Source organism: Phycodurus eques, chromosome 22 (assembly GCF_024500275.1).
Source record: "Phycodurus eques isolate BA_2022a chromosome 22, UOR_Pequ_1.1, whole genome shotgun sequence".
In the NCBI taxonomy this organism is placed as follows: Eukaryota; Metazoa; Chordata; class Actinopteri; order Syngnathiformes; family Syngnathidae; genus Phycodurus; species Phycodurus eques.
In genome coordinates this window covers 6,878,800-6,902,662 of record NC_084546.1, presented here as the reverse complement: position 1 = coordinate 6,902,662, position 23,863 = coordinate 6,878,800, and the positions used below count along the sequence as shown (strand labels likewise).

The 23,863-nt window shown below is 41.1% G+C and overlaps 1 protein-coding gene across 1 annotated transcript in view; it reads right to left on the bottom strand.

The window, feature by feature from the left end:
* Window positions 1-16,981, bottom strand: part of ptprz1b (protein tyrosine phosphatase receptor type Z1b) — a 36,978-nt gene extending 19,997 nt beyond the window's left edge. Inside the window, 2 exon segments of the mRNA XM_061667631.1 lie at window positions 4,772-4,837; window positions 16,760-16,981. Of these exon segments, the coding sequence (XP_061523615.1) occupies window positions 4,772-4,837; window positions 16,760-16,913 (220 nt within the window). The 5' untranslated portion in view covers window positions 16,914-16,981.
* Between the last annotated feature and the right edge of the window lie 6,882 nt (window positions 16,982-23,863).

Below are 23,863 nucleotides of genomic sequence, written 5' to 3'. Positions count from 1 at the left end.
TGTGAGGCAGATGTGCTAACCAGTCGGCCACCCAATTTAAAAAAACAACAACAAAAAGTATCAAAGATGTATTATTGTATATTATGGATGACAATGATTTTGGCTTGGATATTATGCAAAAGATTTTAGGTTCTTCCTCTAACACAACACAATCATTCCGAAAAGTTGAACCTTCAAAGTATATGACTCAAACATTTATTGTGGGCATATTATGGTTGACATCTGGCCAGTCATCCAGCTCATTTTAGTCATATAATAAGTGATTTCTCCCTCCGAGCTGCTTGTTAGTGAAATGTGCAACTGCAAGAGAAATGCAGGATGTTTTCTTGGAAGCTTCTGCACAGTTCAGCAGAGAATGAGAGTAAACTTTAAATGCGATCATATGTGAACAAACCCTGTGGCGGTATACTGCCACAGTCCACTTTTCTTTCTAACGCTCTCAAGTCGCTGCGCGGGAAATGCGGAACTTGTTGAAATATCCATATCAAAAATCTATGTGCATTTCCATGTGATCATAGGATCAAGCGCAAGCGGAGTTTTGAAGCTTGCATTGCCAGTGGCGATGAATCTTTAGGCGCAAGAGAAGAGAGACAGCAGCAGAAAGAAGAGGCATAGAATAGGCTGTTTTAAGCTACTCAGTATTACTATTCAAACCAATACAACACAATTTTTCAGAGCTTTTATAATTGGCTGTTGACACAATAAAATTACACAGGGAAAAATAGATGTAGTAGTAGTAGTTTTGTTATATTAGATATTTGGACAATATGATGCATGCCATTGCCTTGCTATGGATAATCAAGAGTGCACACTTGCACGCTAACACATGCAAACGGAACAGATGGGAGCCCGGGGGTATCCTCCAGGCAGAAGGATCCCAGGGCCACCAGGGACGATGATGAGTAGAACATGAAGGAAGAGAAAGTTTGTTCAAAAAATCAAATTGAATTAACAGTCATATCAGGAATGATGAGAATAACAAAATTGTTATGCACAACAACCGTGAATGGTTGTAGACAACAACATATTCCACTGGGAATCCTCCAGTTTTTTTATTCTGATATACCTTACCACATTTGGACCATACAAATTAATTAACAGAACAATAGGATTCCAATGACAATGTTAATTAACATACGTGCTGGGAATAGCGAAAAACTGTAATTAATGCCCCCCACAAAAATATGTTGACAATTGCCTATATTAATAGTGTAAACTGTAAATATACGTCAAACTATGATCTCAAAAGACTAATATGATTTCTAACTCATGTTACATTATTACATGCACATGCTGCGAAGACTCTCCATAATAACCCAGGCTATACTTAGATCCTCCCCGACATACAAAGCTCAGTCTAGATGTATAACTTCACCATAATTCCTTGGACCGATTACTGCACTACTTTCCTATTTAGACGCATATTAACGTGTTACAAAAAGAGCACAAAAATGCAAACGAGTTTTACATTGGGATTAGGCTCTGTAGAAATAAAACACCAATAGGTGAATTTGTGACTAGTGAACTGTGGAGGATTATTTTAACTTTGATTTCTTAATAATAGCTCATAGTCAAAAATGGCTCGGTACATATTCAGAGACTTCTGTATATGTTCATCTCAGCTTGTGAAGGAAGGTAGCAAGATAACACTACGTGTTTCCAAAACAGTCGTTTTTGGTCGGAAAAAAGACCGTTAAGAGCAGTCATCTCTTGTGTTGACACTGGTTTTCCAGCTAGGTGACCAGACTTGACAGAGTCCTGGCAAAAAACTGGATGGATAACTATGAATCCAATGTATTCCCTCTGGTGTGACACAAATATACACAGAGGTGACCGAGAGGGATGTGTGGTCTGAAGAAGCAAGCATTAAGTGTGAGACATGGAAAAAGCCTTATGGGTGTCAGTGACGAACATTTTAATGCTTTCCTTCCACATGGAAGCAGCTCCAGCAGTCCCCATATTAACCATTCAAAGAAAGCATTCTTTATGAAAATACACAGATTATGGATGGTTATGATGAGTGGATTTTTTACCACGAAGAATTTGGTCTACTATGTGACAGATAATAACACTTAAAGTTATGTTGTGTCTTAAAGCATGGAGGTGGAATAGATTTTACATTTATTACACCATAAGGTGTAATTTGTTTGCTGCCGAAACAGGCTGTAAAATTTGTTAGTAGTTTATCAAGGTGTGATTTTAACTTATAAGACTAACACTAAAGAAGAACTCTTCTCCTATAAGTTGACTGGTATTTTCTCCCACATCACATCTGTCAATTACTCTCTTGCACCCTATTCCACATATTTCATTTTATTTTATCATGAACCTCACCCGTACCCTTTCCAAAAAGAAGTGCATGGTGCCTCACAATGAAGTGCACTTCTTTCACATGTTAATGTTCTTACTCACGGCTCAGTGAACAGCACAGGGCAAGGGAACAGAGCTGCTCAGAAAGACCGGATTGTGACCAGAACACACGCACGCGCGCACACACACACACGCACACACACGCATGCACACACACACACATCTGGCAGGAATGTCTCCAGTTTCAGTGAAGCTACACTAACTGGCACCAGCCTGCCTTCCCGTGTGATGATGAACATCAGAGGCGAGACAGAATGACGAGTGCAGTGCGGCAAACAAGCAAGCGCACCCCCCAAAATAAGACGACAAATTGAACTAAGTGAGGAAGAGAAGGCACACCGCGAAACAAAAACATTGTCACTCTTTGACAAATGGACCGTGTGTGCCTGAGAGCTGACTGGAAAGATTTGACGGAGCGAAGAAAACAATCTGTAAAATGAGGGAAACAAGTCTGGCGGAGGAGATTGCCAACAAGCCAAATAAACCAAATTTACATGTGGGAATCTCAGCAACTTCATGCTTCAAGTATATGTGTTTTTTGGGGGGTGGGGGGTCGACTATGATGTGATGAAAATCGAGTCCAAGTTGATTAATCAGTGATTTCATTGATATTTTCAACACATAACAGCAGTCCCCAACCTTTTTTTCTGCCACGGACCGGTTTCACATGAAGACATATTTTGACAAATAATTGATTAAAAATCAAAATTGATGTAGTTGTTGTATGTAGTGGAAGCGCTGCGAATGCTTTTCAATTCAACGAGCCGGTCTCATCCTGTGTTCCGCCAAAGCTAGTGAGGCTAACTTGAGGAGTATCTGTAACATTTGCACAACCAACATTGTCTCAGATGATCGCACTACTCGTCACTCGTCACCGCATACACTCCTTGAAGTCTCAGCGCCCTTTGCACAATGGTCATTGCACCGGACTATTGCAATATTAGTCGTTCGAACTCCTTTAAGTGCTAGAGGACTCTGCATCTTTTTGCACAATTGTTTTTTGTCAATGTCTTTATGTCCCCAAAGTGTTCTGTAAATTGACTGTTTGTTGTACTAGAACGGCTCCAACTACCGGAGACAAATTCCTTGTGTGTTTTGGACATACTTGGCAAATAAAGATGATTCTGATTCTGATTCTGATTCTGAGCTATTCTCATCCACAACCATCTTATTTTCATACTCAGACCCGTGCAGATGTATGAAGACTGTGTCGCCATGTTGGTTGGAGATTATGCTGCTCTATCGAGCTGCATAGGCCAGCGGATTATCTTTCGCCAACGACAGACGAGTCGAAAGTCCTCTGTAAATTGGCTGATTGGAGGTCGAGACGCCAAAAACACTCATGTCAATGCTGAGTTGTAAACTGGACTCGTTGACTAGTCAACTAATTGGTTCAACCCTTAGTAGTAAGTGAATGAATATTATTATAATATTATTATAATTATATCCTAAGCATTTAAATATATATATATATATTAATGACCTTTTGCCTTGAACAGTCTGTATATTCTTGAGCTGTTCTGACCTTGTGACCACTAAATTATAATCAGTTGATCTCTAAGCCCTGTAATGTGCATTCAGTGTGTGTGTGTGTGTGTGTGTGTAGGGGGGGTATGGAGGGATAAAAATAGTTTCAGCTCGGAAAGGGATTATATTGTGCTTTTAAAGTGTCATCTTTACATTGCAAATCAACCAAGGAGCCCATCCTATATTAATTAGAACAGGTACAATTAGTGGTGCTACAGGTTACACAATGAATGTGTGTAACGTGTGTTGTTTGTAACTGAATGTAGCCATCAAATGTGCCAGTTATCGCGAGAAATCCATGAGGGGTTAATACGTTTAATAGCCCTCCATTAGCCCAGTGGTGACCCCTTCAGACTGATCACTCCACCCGATTCTCCTTTACCAGTAAGAGGCCATAATCTCCCCCACCGGGACCACGACTATTATTTGTCTGCCTCTGACCACTCTTGTTTCTGCCCAGCTTAGCGCAGCAGGGCTCCATGTTGAGTTAGCTGCAGTCATCTGAGCATATGGCCCGAGGCAGATCAAGGCTCTCCTATGGGAGATGCTGACAGATAAAGTAATTCCTACAGATCAAGTGATCTGAGACTGACATACGCTGGGCTTGTCACCGGAGCTTTATGTCACTGTTGGATGTTTTCAAATGTTGGAACAGATCAAGGGATTTTTCAACCTTAAATGTCAGTATGTGTTTATTCACTTGTCAGGAACGGTGTGGATGCTGACAATTTGGACCTGGTGGCACACAACCTATTTTCATAGGTGGTGATTCATGCAGAAGCCTGTGTTGTACGCAATTCTGAAGATGGTTTTAAATGTATTTTTACATTATTGACTAAAGGCCTGCTATCTATTTATTCCAACTGGTACATACCTGTGTACGACCAGTCGATATCTTCTTGGACTTTCTTCAAGTTTCGGAAAGGTTCCACTGTTCCGACTGCAGAAAAAATAAGAAGGCTTGTTAATGTTTTTTGTTTGTTTGTTTTGTTTAAAATCATCCTATACACACACAAATATCTAGAAAACTAGAAAATGTAAAGACTGTTTTATTAGTGAGAATGCCACTAAGGTAATAAAACTAATATAGTATATTACTAGGTAGCAGACAGAGAATCATGCAGGCAGCATACATAATCGGACAAAGTATGCTTGAGCGACATTTTGAATTCAATAGATGCACCCTGCTGCATCCACTGTGATACTTGGGGCCATTTCATTATGTCACTGTAAGGGAAGAGCATGAGGAAGTAGACAAATTAGTTGAGTCATGGCATGAAAATGACAGAGGAGAAGGAAGGGTCAACATCATGAGAATAGCAAAATAGGATAGTGATTACTGATGCCTGAATTATGCAGTGGGGTGCCACATAAACATGAATACATCAAAAATAAGGTGAACAAAACAGAATCCCTTTTTCTTTCACTCTGTGTAGACCTGCCTTCCAACTTTCAAGCCCTCAGCAGAGTCAAATTTAGGTCAGAGGCAACTACCATCATACCCTCAACATGTAGTCAGCATAATCCTATTGTTTACCACAGCAAGATTAAAATAAAAACTAAATTACAAAAAAGATAGCATAAACAGCGTGCACTTATAACACTAAAATCACTTCTGAGCTGCTTATTAGTACTTTTTAAAAATGCACCTACCCTGCATGCATACGGTAAAGAAGGCTCTTGTGTATCATGTGTAAAATCATCTGCATAAATGCATATTCAGGAGACCCCGATGATGCAGCTGTGGCCACGGGGGATTTAATGTTGCACATCACAACTGTTTTAACTCACATCTTTGTTAGTTTTACATTAAATTCAGGGATTTGTTCCGAAATTGATGTTTGAAGAGAATTGCTGAAAACGTGTTCGAAGACTGGGAAATATGTACTACTCAATTATGGAGAGATAGCATTAAACAGTTTTTCACCATTTTGTTTTTCCAAATGTTCTGGGCGTGGCTAAGACGGCGCTACGTGGTGCACTTTGGAGTCCGGCATGAGTCATCCCTCCCACATATAGAAGAACTTAAGGGCCTTCGTTCATATCGGCGGTTGTCAGGCGGAATTACGACGTGAAGTTAGTTAGCTAGCCATGGCTACACCCCGAAAATGCCTTTCAGATAGTCCGTTGGTGTAGCTACTTTGGAGCGCCCGTTGTTGGCTGTGAGTGCGCGCACGCCTACGGTGAGAACCCTAACCCTAACCACAAGGGGGGTAAAATGCATAAAAATGGTCAAATTCCGACTTGACAGCCAGTGTGTGGACCGGGGCTTTGGGGTATCATGACCACTTTAGGGCACCTCGTTGTGTGTGTGCATTGAATGTAGATGAAGAATGTATTGCATTACTGTTCCACCTTTAAATTACAATCATATTAGAGGTTAAAACTGAAACAACAGGTCATAATTGGCCTCATTGGTGTGTGTGCCGCAAAGAACCCATTACATGAAACACAGTGTTGGGATGTTAATGAGGCAATTACTGATGCTACAAGCCTGCAGCTACTTCTTTTCTTCTCTCTTTTATTGTGCCCTCATTCACTTATCTATTATTCCTCCTCGTTAAAGTCTGAATGACCCAAGTTTTATGGTTGAAAATAAGAAAACAATGGTTAAATTTTTTTTATTTTATCTCATTTTTTTTTTATTTTATCTCATATGACACGCCTAAGAAAGGCCAGTCACATTGGTTTAGTTTCTGATTTTTAAATATATCAGTGTTATGTTTCATTCTTTATGGTACAGTATTTCCCTTGCGGGGCTTGGATCATGTTCCCCGTACCCTTTTCTCTCAAATTAGTTAGTTTAGATCACAGTTTCAAAGCCCACTGAATAATAAAATTTTAAAAATAAATAACATGGAAATGTGCTGAGAATTACATGATTATTTCGTTTTCTTGAAGATGAGCTGAAAAGTAGTGCGTAGGTTACCTCACAACAGATGGACGCATGCCGGCTCTTTTCAATCAATTGGAGATTGGGGCTTAGCTGGCCTCCTGCAGTTTGTGAACCTCAAAGCTTGTAATTGAAAATTCACATCTCGTACTGTATGTGCATTGGACAGAATGTAGTTTCTGGATGACATTATTTTCAACGATGCTGAAAGTTAAGCTCTTTGTAAACTTTACTACATTCTATGGACATTTTACATTGAAAACGAATTCATAAATGCAGCAATTCATAAAAATCGAATGAAATCAGCCTGCTTTCCACTACTTACAGCGGAGTACTTTTTTGTCCAAAATCCTACTGGATTCCCATGAGAGCAGGCTGTGTGAAGATGCTGCAAGGAGGAATGTTGATAATTATGTGATAATCGAGCCTGTCTCAGCAGAAATCTAACGAATAAAACAGTGCTGGATTAGCAGACTCCCGGAGGCTGATTTAGCCCAAATCCTTCCAATGAGGCACTTGTCCGTCGGCTTCGTTTATAACGGCACAAACTGATTTAGTGTGGTCCCATTAAAAGAACCCCAAATACCAAGTCATCCTATTTAGTTTTCCCAGAGCCTTATCATTTAAACGAACCGTACGTCACCATCATTGACAAAAATACAATATATAAATACAAAACTACTAAAATGAACTTGTACCTCATCGGGATTGAAGTCCATTCATGACAAGCATAGGTAGGTTTGTTCATTTGTCACGGGTTCTTGCACAATGATTTAGCTCCTTCTTAGTACGCCAACACATATCTATCGGTATAGAAACATACCGAGTGGCATTCCGAGACAAATGTAGATGAAGACAGGACTTCTGTGTATCATATAACGCCTTCTCACCAGAGGGTCTCACACACTAATCCAAGGGCAACATGTCTCAGGCGGGACAAGCTTTAACTTGTAAGGCATTCAGCTGTGTTCAGTGACAGTTGGTTAAATGTATGCCTTAGTCATAATAATAAGAATTATATAAATAATTAAGAGGAACACGAGTTGAGGGAAACCTTCCAGTCACTTCCGAAGCTGGCATGAAACAGTGAATGCAAAAGTGTACGAGAAATGTAAGGAAATGCTGCGAGTTTGTTTAGTGGTGACAATTCTCTGCCTTACAAGGCCAGCATATCTCTTAAGACTTCACACGTGTTTCGACTGACATATTGAAAATGAAGTTTGAACAGCCACAAAACTAGATATTATGCGGATTTAATATGACTTTTTAACAAAGTTATGTAGACGGACTGGTTGATAATTAATCACCTCATACGAGATGCAAACTTTGAGGGGCCACTGCAATCCATTTGTGGCCTGCTGATAGGGCGGCCGCCGACATTTACTGTTCGTCTCTTCATTTCTCTCACACTCAGGTCCAGCAGCAGAAGGAACCAGTTAATGGGATCAGGCTTTATGTTAAGTGGAGGACATTGGAGGTTTAAATAAACCGTACATTGTTCCACGAGCCCTGGGCAGCATTAAAAGCTGCAATTTAAAACCCAAGAAGACAAGCTTATCACTGGGATCCGTGTGTGTGTGCGTGTGCGTGTGTGTGTGTGTGTGTGTGTGTGTGTGTGTGTGTGTGTGTGAGATGTGACCCTGAGAGTTTTGGGCCCTGTGTGAGGTGGTAATACAGTTGGACAGCTGCACATGTGTGCACACACACATACATCCAAAGACATAGAGTGTAATGTAACACCCCATTATTTGCAGACATATAGAGTACAACGCAATGCCCTTCTGTCGTTTGACAACACAGCAGTCTCATTAAACCAAAACCTTTTTGATATTTTACCTTTGCATTGCTTTACCACCACACACATACTGTACCTACATGAAATATAAACATTACAGCACATGTAATATTTGTGTAGTTGCTGGTGTAATCTGTACCATGCAATAGTAAACACTTAATCATGGCATGTGTTTCTTGTAATCTTGATTTCTAAGGATGAAGAAAAATCAATAGTGCACTCTCTTACTGCACAGTGAACTACAGCAGGATTAATAAAAGGCAAGGGTAAGACATGAATAAATACTCAGACAGGCTGACACGACACATGATGAAAGCTTGGCTTTTCCCTACAATTTCATCTATTTGAAGCGACGTGAGTTTTGCTTTTAAAGTTCAGCCCTTTCTTCTTAAAAAAAAAAAGAGCTGCTCCAGACAAACACTAACATTGACACACATTAATTCCCTTGCTTGCAAAGAAATATTAAATAAATCCATAGGTTTACGCCACACTTGTTTTGACAACAATTTGGCTTTTAATCCTTTGGATTTGCAACCAAATAGGACAACTACTAGACATATTTTTTATGTGGCCAAATAAATAAGCTCCAGAAATTATATTCAAGGCAGCTATGCAAAATAAATCATTAGACTCCAAAGAATGTCAGTGTTAGCACAAAACCTTTTGAGGCTTCTGCTAGAAACTGATAAAAAAAGATATACATCAGGAAGAGCCTACTCGAATAGCTGAACTCTATTTAGGATTAATCACAGGCATGTTAAATGGTGGCAGGTGTGTGGGGACTCCCATTTAACAAAGCCACATCCCAGTTATAAGAGGGTGTGCACAGTTCTGCAACCACATTATTTTAGTTGTTTATCATTTCCCCGATCAAACAGATTTTGAAAGAAAAAAGTTTCAATTGAGTTGTACGTGTTCTAGTTCACACTCATGGTGGAAAAGGTTTTGAAATAACTTATCTTGATTTCATTTTTTTAACATCACAAAAACCTAGCATTTGAACAGGCGTGTGTAGACTTTTGATAGCCACTTTAAATCGCCAATCTCTCAATCTTTGCCCCATTTTCCACCTTATATGTTGGCTGTTTATATTTGTAACTGATATACAAATCTTTGGGCTGATGACATTTTTTATTGACATCTCATGGAGTTGGATATCCATCCATCCATTTTCTGAGCCGCTTCTCCTCACCAGGGTCGCGGGCATCCCGGAGCCTATCCCAGCTATCATCGGGCAGGAGGCGGGGTACACCCTGAACTGGCTGCCAGCCAATCGCAGGGCACATAGAAACAAACAACCATTCGCACTCACATTCACACCTACGTGCAATTTAGAGTTGTCAATTAACCTACCATGCATGTTTTTGGGGATGTGGGAGGAAACCAGAACGCCCGGAGAAAACCCACACAGGCACAGGGAGAACATGCAAACTCCACACAGATTGAACCCCGGTCCTCATAATTGTGAGGCAGACGCTCTATATTGGATATCATTATTCTCATGTCACTTAACTAATTCCCGAATAATCTTTCCCTGACAACAGAAGGTCAATGTGTAAGCTTGCCTGCTTACATCTTAAATCTTTGGTAAAATATCGGTCAGTCGCATCAAAAGGGCAAGAGAAATGTAGTTCTTCCACAAACCATTTGCCATTACGCCTTTTCACCTCCGGTTGGTGTTCAAGGCAGGTGTAAAAGGATGAATAAGCTTACTTCCTGCATTCCACCCTGCAGCTAAGATATTTTTGATGGGTTGTGAGTGTGTAATGAAGCTATGTATTCTTCTTGACTGCTCTTAAATTGGAAACCAGGCGAGGTGGACACATCTTAAGAGACTAGAATAGTTTATATCTGATTATCAAAATAATCATAAATGATCTATGCAAATATGTTATGACAAACATACATAGACAACATGTGTTTTCTGTGCATGCAGGCGCAGTGCTTTGATTCATCCACATGAGTGCACGTGTTCACCTCACTTGTGTGGCGCACTAATCTGCCTGCCTAGTCTGAGCAGTGAGATGCACCAATCCCATCTGCTTGGCACAAACTGAGAAAATACTGTGCGTGTGCGTGTGCGTGTGTGCGATTAGTAATCCTGCATCCGTTCAGTGGAGCGGTCCTGCATCCTAATACTTTGGGCCTTTGGCCATGAAAAAAAGATTTTCTCTATGATTTTGTGCGGTCGGAAAGCAACACACGCTCTCGTATGGAGGTTGCATTTAAAGTCCAATAGTGGTGCAAGCTGTAGAAGATATGACATTGGAAACATTTTATTTTTGTAGAATTTCTGGGGCGATGTATACTGAGAGAAAACATATGTTCATTGATGAATTATGTCAACATTTTTTTCCATCGACATTCAGTCTGAATGTGTGGAGTTTCCATGACAACAGTTCATGACAACGAAAAAGCCCTCGATGGCGCGTGGAACACCCTGACTTCCTGTCGGCTTCCTGATCCAACTCTGTCCATCGCCATGGAGACACAACAATCTCCCCCCTCGCGTTCTTTCAGCGGAGGGTCACCCCCCCCCCGCAATTCCTCACTTGTTTGCCCCAAAAACCAAAATAGAGCACAAGGATGTTGTCCTCAATTCTACAAGCTTAGCCTTGATAAAAATGGATTGCTGCATTCTATTGCATTACAAACCATTATGAGTCACAACCACACAACACATGCTGTATTTCTGTGACGTCAGGTGGTGTTGGCATGCTTTATATTGGCGGAAGAAGCATCCCCTTTGGGTAAAGATATGTACCCCTTGCTGTTTGCTACTGAAGAGCCACCACCCGGTCGAGGGCACTCCAAAGCTAGGAGCAGGGCCAAGGGGAGGGGATTGGAAATGGGCCAGACTGTCATTCTCTCTGAGCTCCCACTCATGGATTTCTATCGGAACGTAAGCATGTTTTAAGGTGGGTTGCGGGATTGGTTGGAAAGTTGGACGGCCTTGAGCGTTAATCAACTTACATTTGGTCACAGTTCCCAGATGACCCTTCTCGCTGACAGAAGCAATACAAAACACTGCATTTCACTTTCATTGGTTTTGGGTTCCACTTAACTTTTGATCAATAAAACAATGAAGCCCTCTGTTTCGCAAAGAACCACTGCAATTGTGTCAAAACCTTCTAGGAAGAAGTCAAACTGTGCATGTGAATCTCAACTTTAAATGGTTCTCTGAGGAAGAAAATGATTCAAGAAGTAGACCACACTTTCACTGTATTTTAGCTTGGATTATCTCAGAATGCAAAACTCAGTGAATGCCAAATTATTCAATCATTTAATCTGAATGTCTGACAGTGTTTGCAAATTAAAATTAAACCACAACCTAAGATAGCATCCAATTTGAGTTAACAAATTGCAAAGTTGGACACCGTCAGTGCTGCCATGATCAGTGTGCCAGCCAACATTGTGCAACACCCATGAAAACTTTGTAACTGGTTGTTAACAAAGCATCTCTCAAAATAAAACTGGAGGAGCACACTTTAAACGAACAAATTGAGAGCGCTGGAAAATTTTCTGTCTGTTTTAACAACCATTCTGTCAGTGCAATGCTTTGTGAATACCAAAGTTTCTCTATAAAATATGTATAAGAATTATTTTTAAAACACTAGTACAGGACATAGGGACACATCTGTGTTAAATATTGATGTAAAATGGGTATTTTACCAACTCATGGTGCCAAACAAATTAAAACCTTCTCTAATGCATTATTTGACCTGCAGTAGGTCCATTTATTGTTTTTCCTCTTTGTTTTCCACCGTCCCAGTAAAATGTCACTACCTGCCTCAATCATAGTAGCTCCTGAGAAAACTTTGGAGTGCGTTGCCTGAGCCATGTCCAGGCTTTTCGCCATCAAAGAGACGAGCAGCTGTCCTCGTGACACAGCCTGGCTTTTAAAAAAAAAAAAAAAAAAAACTCGCGGTACACTGCCAGGGTAAGAAAAAGATTCTGCTGAGTGGATTAAAGAAAAACTTAACATAAAATGTTTGGGATGACAAAATGAAGGGACGAAAGGAGGGAAGGCAAAAATACCCCCACAGAAAGTAAATCAATTATTCACTATAACATCTGTGGTTTGTCTCAATGCCAAACCTTTGGTTACTATAAAAGTGTAACCCACTTCTGTTGTGAGAAATGCCATCAAAATCTTATCTCATGTTCCATTTGAAGGACTGAAACAACTATATAAGGAAATTATCAAAATCACTAAAAACCAGACAGCTAAGAAGGCTTTAGGAAATCTTTCTAACAAGATTTATTTCCCCTCACGTAAGGTTTTTATTCAGCTGGTTTACAGAGCTTGACTCCATCTGCAGAGGAGAAGTTAGTGCAGCAATAATCTCCTTTTTAGCAGGGAGTTAAAAGGTAGAAGAGGAACAAATTACAATCATATCTCATAATGTCCCGTAACTAAAAAGTAGGCTTTTGATTTGCAGAGAAATTATGTGAGCCTGAGAGTTTTGCGAAAATAGACAACCAAGTATTTATCTATTATTCATCCATTTTCTTTGCTTTTACTTGTGTTCTGTGCAGGGAAGCCAAGTTCAATCAAAAGATGACAACACCTGAAACCAACACCCCAATGTCTGGTAATTCATCATTAATCAATAATCTGGGATTAACTGTCAGCGGTGTATCGTTTCATCCATACATAGATTGGAATGAGTGCGATGGATGTAATGGGAATAAAAGCATAAATTACACATATGAAGCAGACAGATTTCATCCATACAATAATTCATGATCCAGACTGTGTCATCGGTGCTCTATATATTATTTATGATTTTACTTAGTCAGTGTGCCAGTTTTTTTATTTTTAAGGCAATTACTATTACACCATTAGGCATCCTATAACGCTGCCGGATGCCTCACTCAGTTAGGCGCATGCAGGCCAGATGGTATCTCACAGGGACAACATATGATCATCAATTTACATTAACATGTTGTCTATGGCGCTTAGTGTGGTGGCATGTTCTCATAAACTTGATCATTGTTTTCATCTCGTTTGGACATAATCAGGAGAGGCCAGCCACCAACACACACACACACACACACACACACACACAGTGCCTGGCAGAGAGCCTTCTCTTGTGAGCTGCGAAATGATCAATAGCACGCTGGCTGTTTTCGTGCGAGTCCATCACGCCAATTGTCACGCACTAGCGAGTCATCAATAGCACAATGCAATCATTCAGTGTCACAAGGGGTGAAACGGCAAACTCCAAAAACATTAAAACAACAATAAACTGGGTGGGGCAGTAATGAGTTGATTTGTATTCTAGCAGAATTACACAAGGATGTCAACACTGGGCAAGGCTTCGACCTGACATCGGTTTGGAATAAGTGTGATTTAGTAATACAATCGAAATGCGTTCAGTTTCTCCGGCACAAAAGCACATATGGAATTCCTCACAGCAGGTGTGATCTCAACTGAGAGAACATGTGGTTGCAAAGCATATGGCACAGTAAAAGAGCTACGCTAGTAAATCGGCACCTGATAGCAGAAGGGATCATTAAGGCTTTAAAGGCTTCACGTTACATTTCTTTTTTTAAGTAATAAGCTCACTAAACAAAAAAAAACATTTTCCACTGCTTAGCCCAGTGGCTCTCAAACAGTCTGCACTAAGTATCACCTAAAAAAAAACACTTAGCTCTCCAAGTACCACAACCATGACCAATATCGCAATACTGTAGCAAAGTAGGCCGAAGTGTTCATATAACATGAGACAGGTTTTATTCCTTAAAAGGATATTTTTTATTATTATTATTGTAAGCCCCTGAAACATTACACGGTTTCAATATGAACACTTCACTTAAATATAGGGGGAGAAACTACATAATAATGCAATTAAAATGTATTATTATCAGAATCAGAACCATTTCATATATTTACCCAGATTTGGTCGGGTTGTGAAAAAAATACACTTTTCTCTATGGTGTGTCAAATTTAGAATACATTTATGTTCACTTTACAGGGACTTCAAAAGTTAAATACAACAGAACTGTACTTAGGCTGTGATTCTTTTGCGTACCACTAAAGGGAGCCTAATGCGTACTACCACAGATGTTAAGAATCACTGGCGTATCTTGTTCAGGAGCCGCTGACTTTGGGTGAGAGACCCGTCAATCACAGGTCACTCAAATCCCCAGTCAATCACTATTTTGCCCATTCACAGAAAGCCTTAAAATCAGATACAGTGTCAAATCTCAGTGCACACTGCAAAAGAGATGAAGTTATGATTATGGCCCAAACTCCATCAAAACACTACAATGGAGATCATAAGCCAGGCCATGTCATCCAACATCAGTGAACTCCGAGTCCTCACAAATGCTCTTTTGGATGAATGAACAACAACAAAACTCCCCGAAGGCGAGGCAGATTGTGTTTAGAACAACTAGGACAGATTAGGTCACAACAAGCACATCCGCCGGATCACACAGATTTGAATGTGTGCGTTATTGTTGCACTTGTGACACTGTGGGCGAGTCAAACCACAAACTGTTCTGTAGTGCCGACTTGGCATACTGTGAGACAGATGGTTGGACAACAGGGCAGTCGGGGAACGATGCCTCTCAGTCTCCAACTACCAAATCTTTCACATTTAAGACATGCTCGTGTCGGTATTGTATTCTAAACGGAAAAATACAACTCTCTCAAAAAGCGAAGGTGAATGCTGATAAATGTTGTCCTTGAGCCGAATTACAAAAGAAAATATATCGAGGACGCCAACACTGATTAATAAATCATTGGTTATGAAAGCAAAAGTAGAATGAGAGCATTTAGCTATCAGGCTCCTCGTCTGTGGAACCGTCCTCCTGACACAGTCCGGAGGGCAGACACCCTTTTCTCTATTCGACAGTAAACTTTCCTTTGAGGTTATTGTCAGCGACGACCCACGCTTGTCCTGGTTTACTGCCAGGGGATCTCCCTTCATGCACTGAGCTTCTCTTCCTCTGCTCTTCTCACCTCATCACCATCCAGGTAGCATGCTACTACTAACCCTTCTTCTCTTTGTCTTTCTCTCTCCCAATGGCTGGTGCTCTCTGCTTATGGAGGCGCGACTTGACTTTCACCTATTTGTCATCGGTGGTGTTAGGAGCGGACCAGTATCGTCACTGTTGCTGTCATCATGGCACGATAACTCTTGTTGATATGGCTGTTGTTGTGCCCGTTGCTCTCACCTACATATCTGTCCTTGTTCTCTCCTCCATGGGGAATGTGGTTCTTGACCTGCTCTGTGTGTAAAGCGCCTTGAAATAACTTCTGTTTTGAATTGGCGCTAATGTGTATCTACACACGGTGTCCCAAAAATTCTACATGATTTCATAGTTTAATGACAAAGTCTGGCTCATATTAGCTAAAATTTTAACAAGATGTTTGATTAAGTTTAAAGAAGACGTGATGCATTTTTTCCATAATTTAAAACAGTTCCCAGGTTTCTTACTCACATTTATGTGACATGGTTTTGTCAAAATTCCCCAAGGGTTAACAATTAAAGCAGACTTACTATACAGCGGAAACCACTCGGTTTTAAGGGGGCGGCTCTGTCTCATGCAAATGAGCCACACCTCACCCGATGCAGAGTATGGTTTTCATTATCTGTCATTTCATGACAGGGGTCAGCGCTGGGGTGGTGCCTATCGGAGCTAATTTGGGGCGAAAGGTGGACACACATTTGAATCCTTTGGGAAAAACAAAGTTATGACAATGGATATATATGCTTGTTAAATGGAGGGTGGCCTGCTGTGCCTTATGGGTCATTTTCAAATGAGTGGCAAATGAAATAAAAAATAATTAGTGTATAGACATGGCCAATGCAGATGCTTCCAACTGGAAGATAGAGCGCGAGCTCACGGAATGGTGAGATGCAAATAATGTGAATCATATTGCAGCCACCAGTTCAATGCTTTGCACGCTAAACGTGCTCATTTAAAAAAAAAAAAAAAAAAAAAAAAAGAGTTAATGCTGCTGGAAGAGAGTGCATCATGAAGCACACATGCACCACAGCGAACATTATACAGCATGCTTTCTACACAGCATCACTACACAGTCACTCTTCAACATGTGTCTGCGAGCACAATCCCCAAAAAGTTTCATACATTTGTACACAAATGCGTCATTTCAGAATTATTGACGCGTACCCACAAGAAATTCCGGATTTCCTTACCCATGAGGCTGAGGAGCAGAAGCCCGTAGAAGACTTCATGGACCCGTACTGCCTTCATGGTCCCCCGCGAGAAAATGACACGCAAAGAGGCAGAATGTTGCTTCGAGTGGAGCGAAACGCGTGTCGTGTGCGTAAAGATGCGCGAGCGGGTCATCGCGCTCGCGCTCGTGACCGTGCCCGTGCGTGTGCGGTTCGGCTTGGCTCTGGTAAGAGGAGCGCTGTCTGTCTGGCCGGATGAATGTGGGCGCGCAATTGCGAATCGCAAACAGGGATGGCGTGAGCGCCACCCACTGCCTTCATGAAAATGAATGAGGGGCGTCATGGTGATCTGACTTCAGGGATTTCTGTGTGATCTGTGTGTGCGTGCACTTGACGTCCAATCAGTGTCTTTTAGCTCTGAAAGCACTGAGCTCCTCTTGCATGCATTACATTCCATAAACTACACTTTATACAGTAAAAGGACATTTGAGACATGCTATGATGTACACCCACAATATAATGCAGCTTTAGCAAAGAAACATTTCTCAATATGTTTACTATTGTGCTTGTCAAACTGCACTGCAGCTTACTAAGCAGTGGCGGTCCTAGCTCGAATGGCCGCCCTGTGCAAGGCCCCCTTTTGGAGCCCAAACCACCATCTTTTTTCATCAACAGAGAGCGACTCCACAGATTACCCATACAAACGGCAGTGATTTTACATGTCATGATCCCAGTCGAAAACGATCTGTAAAACCACATATATCGCACAAAGCATTGTTCTAACACTGTATTGTTTTCACTTAATTTAGCTTGCATTCAACCAACTGATTTTGGTTCCTACTAAAACAATGAAGACAACTATTGAGCACTTAATGTAGCAACATGGTTGCCGTACCTACAGACGACTATGAAGTCCTTGCTAAGTGCTAAAGAAAGAGATTTGAGTCTCTCTTGGAAGACGTTTCATCAGAGGGTGCGTTCGAGGAAATCGGGATTCAGCAGAATCGTGCAGACCCCGCTGATCACAGTATGTCTTGATGAATAATTTGTCTAAAGAGAAAGGCTTTGGTCCGCTGAACTGGAGCAGCCCCACACAGCGGAACAAGACCCCGGCGACAACAAAACTCTCCCACAGCGGAAATAAAGTGTGTTTTAATGTAAAAGGATTAGGAAAAAGTTGGAGAACAACAGTCGCCCGAAGGACCCGACTGAACAGCACCGAGTGTGTGTGCTGGGAAAAAGAATGAGTTGGGAGTGGGGTTCACATGCAACAGGCTTCAATGGTTCAAAAACACACTGCGGTGGCAGCTTTTAAGTGTTTGTGTGTGAGAATGTGTGAGGCAGGCTCGAGTCTCACAAGAACAAGCTGCTCTCATTACTCCGTGTGCATTCATTAGCATAAATTAAGAGAGATAATCCTCCTTTAATTCCGCCAGGAGAGCCTTTTTGTCCTACTTGTCGGTCCAACATTTACGATCCAATGTTTGTTACAATATCCTCTCACCTCCCGTGCTTCCGGGAAATACTGTCGGCCTCTGCGTGCGTGTTTGTGCTGTACACTTGAAAAGTGCTTGAGTTTGCCTTGTGAGATAGCGGCAGGTTGAAATTTGCATGTTTCGTTACCAACATAAATCGGAGGAAAACTGGGAGGTGCCAGTGTGGCCCTAAAATAAGTCTTGAGAGGATTTTCGGTTTGTGTAAGAGATGTTTATGTGTGAGTGAGAATTTTCCTTGAGCGAGGGGTTTTTGGTGAGCGTGAAAGAATTTTTGATGTGAACGAGAGTTCTTTGGTGGCTGTGAGAGTTTTTGGGTACACAATGTGTGGCTGTGAGAGTTTTTTGGAATGAGTGATAGGTTCTTTAGTTTGAGTGAGAGAGTTTTTTGGTGCATGTGAGAGGTTTTTGGTGAATATGAGAGGTGGTGTGTGTGAGGTTATTTGGTATATGCAAAAGGTTTGTGTGAGAGGTTTTATGGTAAGAGTGAGAGGTTTTTGAGTAGATCTGAGAGGTTTATTTTGGTGAGCTTGAGAGGATTTTTGGTTTGTGTAAGAGATGTTTAGGTGCGAGTGAGAGTTTTTTTGAGTGAGAGGTGAGTGACAGGTTTTTTGGATGCGTGAGTGGTCTTTAGGTGTATGTAAGTGTATGTAAGAATTTTTAGGTTAACGTGAAAAGGTTTTGGGTGTATGTGAAAGGTTATTTCAGGTAAGATGTTTATTGGTGAATGTGAATTTTTGTGCGTGAGTGAGGGGTTTTCTGGTGACTGAAGATTTTTTTTTTTGTGAGAGTAAAAAGTTTTTTGAGACGTTAATGTTATTTTTGTTCAATAAGACACCTAATAGGCGGTACGGTGGACGACTGGTTAGAGCGTCAGCCTCACAGTTCTGAGGACTGGGGTTCAATCCCCGGCCCCGCCTGTGTGGAGTTTGCATGTTCTCCCCGTGCCTGTGTGGGTTTTCTCCGGGCACTCTGGTTTCCTCCCACATCCCAAAAACATGCATTAATTGGAGACTCTAAATTGCCCGTAGGCATGACTGTGAGTGCGAATGGTTGTTTGTTTCTATGTGCCCTGCGATTGGCTGGCAACCAGTTCATGGTGTACCCCGCCTCCTGCCCAATGACAGCTGGGATAGGCTCCAGCAAGCCCGCGACCCAAGTGAGGAGAAGCGGCTCAGAAAATGGATGGGATGGAAGACACCTAATAGAAAACAACTATAACACGAGAGCAAACAGACACACCTACACACCGGACACTGGACAATAGCCTTCATATTATTGCCAGACAAGTGCGTGTGTGTGTGTGTGTGTGTGTGTGTGTGTGTGTGTGTGTTGTGTGTGTGTTTGTGTGGGTGGGTGCGGGTGTGTGTGCTTGCAATGGCATTTGGTCCTGGGTCTGAGTTGACAGTGATATTGACTTCCATTGGTGGCAACTGGAGGTCACTGCTGTGGCCAGAGCATGCCTGACAGATAACTGTTCGATGTTTATCCCTCTGTGTGTGCATGCGTGTGTTTGTGTGCGTGTAAGATGCCGTGTGTGGCTCAAAAGATGAGTGTGCAGACTGTCTGGTATGTGCAAATGACACAGGCTAAAATAATATACAGCCTAATATAATGTGACAGATGCCTATTTTGTCATTTACCAACACCTGTGAGATTAGGGGGGAGTTTAACTGCTGCACTTTATTGATGGTCTCTCTGTTCTTATTAATTTAGGGACGTGTTGCCAGAAGATGTTCCTTTAGGGGCAATTGCTATTCCATTTAATAATTGATTTGTTCCTCCTCTTGGAGATCCATGATAGCTTGTATTTTTGAAAGGCAAGAAAAAAGCAGAATATGCCGGCGTCTCTGCCATTTAACATTTGTGTCAGGCTACTTCAAAAACTCGCAGAGCTGCCTGCCTCCATCTGTCTGTGTGTATGTATGTGTGTGTTTCAGGCCGTTTCACGTGTCTGTCTGTTTTCTTACATTTACCTTCCAAGATCATTAAAGGTTTCGCCGTAGATCTTAAAGTCACGTGACTCATCTCTCACACTTTTATTACATCTCCGAGGGTGGTTTATGTTTGAGTCGCAGTGGTTAGCCTGTGACCATAAACTACAGAAATCCATACTTTAACCATGTGATGTATCCTGTGAATAATTCAAGAAAATGTCACGAATTAATATGCAAAAATCAAATAATGGATATGGATAAAAACCGGACTTGGTTACTATAGTCTTTGCATTGGGTCAAAGAGGGTGTTTGCATATTCAGGCAAACTATTCTTATTTAATTTTAAGGTAATACAGTGTTAACGTGTGAAAAATTTGAATGTAATGACGGATCATGCTCAGTTGAACTTAATAAGTAGTCAATTGTTATATAATAATGTTTCTTAAAGTGGAGTTCAATGTGATTCAAAATGCCAGGAAGAGTTTTTTTAAAAAAAATTGGAAATGGTTTGGACTGATTAAAGTCCTGTGTATCAAGATTAAACAACACCACCATCACGTTTACATTATTCACCATAGTTATTCAATAAAATTGTTACCAAAGTGCTGTATTTGGTTCAATGATTCAAACAAAAGCATCTCATCGTGCAATTTTTCATTGTCACACGAGAGCATGCCTGACGACAAAATAGGAAATGATCAAGATCCTTCAATGTAATCTGATTTAATCCAATGAACAACAGTGCTGGTGTGTCAGTTTCAATCAGTGGCTGAAATTCAGCGTAAATATGGAGAGTGGGATGCTTTGTGGAAATTAATGTGGTTTGATCTCACTGAGTGTACATGTGATGGCATGCAATTGTTTTGTCTGTGTTGTTGTGGTTGTCTAAAGCAGGATTATGCTAAAATATCATTCTTTTAATTTCCTTTTCCCCCCACAAATGTTTGACTGGGGTGTGAATAATTTGGCACGGACAAAAGTGATACATTAGAATGGTGACTTGTCCTAAAACATTTGTCCAAATAGCAATACTCAAATAAGTAGTAGCAGTACTGTTGTATTAATGAAGGCATTACTACTCACCTATGAGGATGTGTTGCACGGACTGAACACGTCTACTGAGAGATTAGGGTACCAAACCTGTAGACACCAAACAGCAAAGATATACATTATATGGTATTTGCCATGTAAACAACAAGAGACAAAAGAAATCAACCAATTTGGTTTGAGGGTGAATTTTACAGGCCCTGTGCACATCGAGAGAATCTTCACAAACATGTGCTTTGTGAAACCACGCTGGCACTCGGTCAATAAACCTTGCTGAGGCTTTAACTTTCACATTTAATAGGTTTCTTTTAACAAGGTAATGCGGCAGTGTGAATTTGCGCTGAAATAACTGATCCACTGCTATGCAGGCATTATCACTGGCTGAGAAGATGGAGGGGGAGAACATGTCTGAAATCAGCCCTCTGGATAACCTCCTTTTGAAAAAGAAGTACAAATATTCGCCATTGATTTGAAAGCGAGAGTCACCGTAATGCATTTGTAACTCTTAGGTCAGTAAATATAACCGTGTCAGCCAGTAATTGCAAAAGTGGGGTGTTATTTCCCACAGAAAAACTTAAATGGTGTCAAAGAAGGCACATAACCTTGAATAAAAGCAAACAAAAATCCTTGTTTTACTTCCCCGTTCCATCCAGATTCTAACCAAGTTATGGAGGCAGTAATGAGAAGAGGAGTACCTCAGCTGGAGAAAGGGAGAGAAAAAAAAAACTGCCATTTTCCATGGTCAGAGGTCATTGCGAATGAGGTGTATTTATACGAACATGAAACCCTGGCCAGACGTGCACAATTACTCAGTTCATCGCACGCTGTTGGATTTATCTCACCAAACATTATAATGAATAAACACAAAAGGAATGAAGACGTTGGTCATTTTACTCATGAGGAGGGCGCATGGGAGATTGTTCAGGTTACAGCCTCTCAACACGCTCTAAACAATCTCTCCCGTCGCTCCTGCATTTATTTGAAAATAGGGAGGTTTCTAAGTTTACAAGACATAACGTACTAAGCTACAAGACACAACACACTAAGGGTAGGGTTTCAAGGTGAAAACATGGCACCTGCCACGTCCCGGCCACGTCCTTCTCTCAGATGATTCCTGCTGAGTCATCTTCTTGAAGGCGAGACATCTTTCTTTCTAAACATTGTCCATAATACTAATGATAACTTCTACAATATATCTAACACACGCGTACCTCATTCTAGAATAGATCAACGCTCATGGAAGCCAGAGTAGCTTGATGAGATATTTAGCAGTCACAATGAGGGGGTGATCTCCATGTTGATCCCTCGGCAATGAGCACATTCTGCTGCTGCATTTACCTGCAGGTATGAACGCAGATTAGTCTAGTCAACATTCCTGGAGCCCGTACATGACTCCCCTCCTGGGGAAATGGGTTCTTTTTTTCTAGATCCTACATCAATTCTCAAGAGCTAATTGATCAAATGATTTGTCTGACATCACAATGACTCTCTCCATTATGTAACAGCAGCATGTAGGCGGGCTGTATCTTACTGTATTAAGTAGGTCATGAGATTAAAGAGAATAAAATCTGTTTTGTGGCCTCTTCTGTTCGCCTCAATTTACCTGAGTGTGAAGCTTTTCATTGATAATCAGTGCATCTCTGCCCATTTCTCAGGATATGCCGATTTGTGAAAGATTAGCTTTTTGAAAACAGAGATTATGTGTTGGCACTCTCATGCAGCAGATTCAAGTAGTACACGGCTGTCTAACACTAGGGCGTCTCAAACAATTAAACCTGAGAGTGTTATTGATGCTCTCAGAAAGAGAACCCTCCATGCAGAACTAAAACGAAAACAGTAAAAAGGGAGAGAAGAAACTTGAAGTGGGAGCACTAAATATGTGACATCAAGTGTACATTCGGGATTGTCTGTATATACATATAAGGCGGCAAACACTTACTTTCTTAAAAGGACTGCGGGTACCGCATCCTCTGCAGAGGTTTGCCTGTTTTTCATTCCCACTCGGTCCACATGAGCACAGAAAACGGAGATGGATTGCTGCTGGGCACCATGGCAACCTCTGGGGCTTTTCTTCATCACTGCGGCTGAGAGAGGAAAGGCAAGGAAGGAGAAAAAAAAGAAGGAGAGAGTTAATCAACATTGCGCATTAATTATGCCTTTACTCACTGCAAAGCTTTCACACACCCTATTGTGCATCCAAACAGCCGGGTGACAAAAACAGCCTACATGGGAAAATACTTTCATTTGAATGAGGCCAAGCTAGTCAGAGCTACATTTTGGAGAGGATGTGTGCAAATGCCCTGCCTTCGTAATATAGCGTGGACATAAAAGGTCTACACACACCTCTTCCAGGGTTTTGTGATATATTCAAAAAAAAAAAAAAAAAAAAAGACCAAGGTGAAAAATAATGTCAAAACTTTTGCAATCATTAATTACTGGATACTACTACTATACTATAACCCGTACAACTCAATTGAAAAAAAAAAAGAAGTTAAAAAGAGATCATGTGGTGTGCACAGTCTCCTATAACTGGGTTGCGGCTGTGTTCAGAATGAACCAATCACATTCAAACTCATGATAAAAGGGGCATCAGCACACACCTGCCCCCATAAAAAGTGTCTCTGATAACCCCAAATAAAGTTTAGATT